We start from the raw sequence: 3,271 nt of genomic DNA, 5'->3' as shown, positions 1-3,271 counted from the left end.
TTATATATTAAAATATTAGATATAACGAAAATGAAATCAATAATTTAAGTATAAAATAATATGCAATATCTGTAATAAGCTAAAAAGCAGATTACTAAATAAAATAAATAAAGATTAAGTACACAAAAATATAATAAATATGATAAAAACAATTGTAATATCGATTCCCTATCTTAAAAATACAATAAAAGGAAATAGAAGGACGAGGGAATAAGCGTTGGTCCAAATGCACTAATTGTTCAAAAATATCTCTCAAAATATTCTCAATAAATTGGACATTTTATTAAGAGACAGAGAAGAACAATGATAATCATTAAACAATGATATAATTCATACGTTTTGGTAAGTCTTCTAACTTTCTTTAGCAGTAATAGTAGACGCAAAAATTACATACTTAGTGTTCCTACGTACACGAAAATAATCGAAAGATGCGAATTTATTTGTTGCAATTTCCAGAAAAACTAGGAACAACTAAATTCTCTGTCGAGAATACATTTTCTCATACTAGTTACAAGGATGGAATTCACGATGTCGATGCCTTTAAATATAAAATTGAATATAAGTATTTTTGAAATATGAAAAAATGGATGTACAAAGAACTCATCCGTAACGGAAATTACAAACACATAATGTAAACTGTTAATCCAATGTCTTGATGGCAAGGAAATCAGCAATTAAAGATTTTTTTGTCAAATTATAAAATAAAAATATAATATGTACAGTATGGAATAATATATCGACCATACATCGTCAAACAGAAAAATGACAAATGTAGTGAATGTTCATCGATCATTAAAAATTTCCAACTTAAATATTGAGAAATATTTTGGAACAATTAGCGCACTTGGATCAGCGTCTATTCCCTTGAAATATGATAAAGTTATCACTGTAATTTTAAATTTGTAATTAAATACAATTGATATTTTAAAAATTAACAACAAATTTTTTTAATATTTTTTATATTAATAATTTTTATTAATTAAAAAATATTTATGAATATTAGTAATAATCAAGATGTTAGTATTTCTCCTTCATTTTTTCTAAATCATTTCTATTAAAAATGCACAATATCGGCAATTTTAAACTTTTAGTTTTTCTATTTTGTTACAATTTTTACAGAAATTTACAAGTAACCGATAATATTTTACGTTGAAACCATATGAATAAGATATTTTATCGAATATTATTTTAATAGCAAAACTGTATAGTTGCTTCCTCTATGTGTTAGAATTAAGAACCGCATGATGCATTTCATAATTGCAACCAACCGATAGTAAAGTAGACATTGCTCAGTAGATTGTGCAGAATTACTCAGATTTTAATTATTATATTGCAAAATACGATAGAAAATTTTGTAATTATATCAATTCACATAGACAATACATAACCTTGCAATAAAACAAAACTTACAATAAGGAAGTTAAAATCCTGTTTTAAATATATTAAACTCCATAAAATAAAAAATTGAGATTTAAATAATAAAATTGCACGAATTGCTTAAAATATATATTTAAAAAATTATAAGTTACACTATTATTACAATAATTAATATTTTATTATAATAAAATTTTATTATACATTTTTGTTCGTTTGTTTGCTAAATATATTATTATTTCTACTAGAAATATAAATATATCTTACACTCTAAAGAAGATAATAGATGCTAATCTTCCAAAGAAAAGCCCTTTTTCATTTATTGTGCACTAATTATTTTTATACATATTTTAAATCTATTTTTAAAGAATTATAATTAAAACTCCATATATGCTCCTATATATGTACATATAAAACTCCTATATATGTACATACATGCATATATGTATATTTACATATATGTAGGTATAACATATCTTTGATTTTATCAACTGAGTTTATTATAGTCGATATACCCTATAGTCGATAAGGATGTAATTGGAATTGTTTTACAAATTTTAAATAAAATATATTTTCTTCTGTTTATCTTTTACATACGTAAACACATAAAGAAAATTATTATTAAAAATGATATAAACTAAATATTCAATAATATAATATAATTATGGAAAAAATGTTTAGTTAAAATATGATCTTTCATTTGCTAAATGTTTATCTAATTACATAATAATTCAATTAAATAATTTTCCTTTATGTAAGTACTAATATATAATATTATGCGATATTACAATGAGTTGTGTGTATATGCAGTTAAAAGTTACAATTTAAAAAATTCTATTTAGTCTTATTCTCATATTTACTTAAATTATTTTTTATATTTGTGTTAACAATTTATATTACATATAAATTGTATTACTAATACAACGATCAATGTTTAAAATATAATAAATACTACTTTTATCAGCTTAATGTCTATAAGAGTGAGTTTAAAGTTATTTTCCATTCGATCTTCAAAAGCCAAGAGTTTCGCAAAAAACATTTCATCATATCTATTGTACCTCGTTGACGAGCTTTTCGGTGATAAGAATGATATTATTGTCATTGACAGTATTTCTTATCAGACAGCTGATTCTGCAGCTGGCAAACGGGGGGGCGCAACCAGCGTTCTCTCTTACTATCTTCCTTCCTCTTTCTTCGCTACCACCGCCTACGTTCAAGCTGAATTCAACATTGACCGACGAACGAGCTTCGCGCAGTGCAAGAGGCGCGTATGTATCGCGCACTAATATGGAAAAATGAATTGGATCCTACACACCGTAATTCTCTCGCTCATTGTACAAATACGGAAAACGTAGTCGTGTAATGCAAACATTACGCTTACGGGGTGTAGGGGTGCAGTGTTAGCATGAGCATTTCTCAAGACAGCGCTGCTACGATCGTGTGCAGGGAGGTTTTCGATGAGACGTCTCATCCAACAAATGAAGGTACGTGGAAATAACTAAAAAGCCTCCTATTCCTCCTATTCCTCCTCCTTTATCGACCATGATGGATTCAATAGGTTGAATTTGTCGATTGTTGGAGCAACGCTCATCTGGAGTAGGGCGTTCATTACCAAACTGATCGATGGTGCGTCGTTTCCATCCGTAACACCCTGTCTTTGTGATACAGTAATTTACATGGTTTTTGTCAAGAGTGAGAGCTCTATTATCTTTCTTACGCGAAAGGATATCATTGGAAAATTCATCACACGTTACACACTTGATTAACAAATCAGATCTAACATCGTATTATTACCGGCAAACTGGACCATTGTAAACGTTGCAAAAATATAAAGTACTCGAGAAAATTAATTATCATTCTAACTGAAATTAGAAAATAAAGCCTGGATCCTTTCTGT

The 3,271-nt window shown here is 27.4% G+C and overlaps 1 protein-coding gene across 1 annotated transcript in view; it reads left to right on the top strand.

Moving 5' to 3' along the window:
* Positions 1–2,779: 2,779 nt before the first annotated feature.
* LOC108690808 (centrosomal protein of 164 kDa) overlaps positions 2,780–3,271 on the top strand; it is a 14,032-nt gene continuing 13,540 nt past the window's right edge. The window contains exon 1 of the mRNA XM_018198345.1: positions 2,780–2,858. Within this exon, the coding sequence (XP_018053834.1) occupies positions 2,780–2,858 (79 nt within the window). The remainder of the gene's footprint in view (positions 2,859–3,271) is intronic.

Source organism: Atta colombica, unplaced genomic scaffold (assembly GCF_001594045.1).
Source record: "Atta colombica isolate Treedump-2 unplaced genomic scaffold, Acol1.0 scaffold1, whole genome shotgun sequence".
NCBI classification, from domain to species: domain Eukaryota; kingdom Metazoa; phylum Arthropoda; class Insecta; order Hymenoptera; family Formicidae; genus Atta; species Atta colombica.
This window is presented reverse-complemented; position numbering and strand designations above follow the sequence as displayed.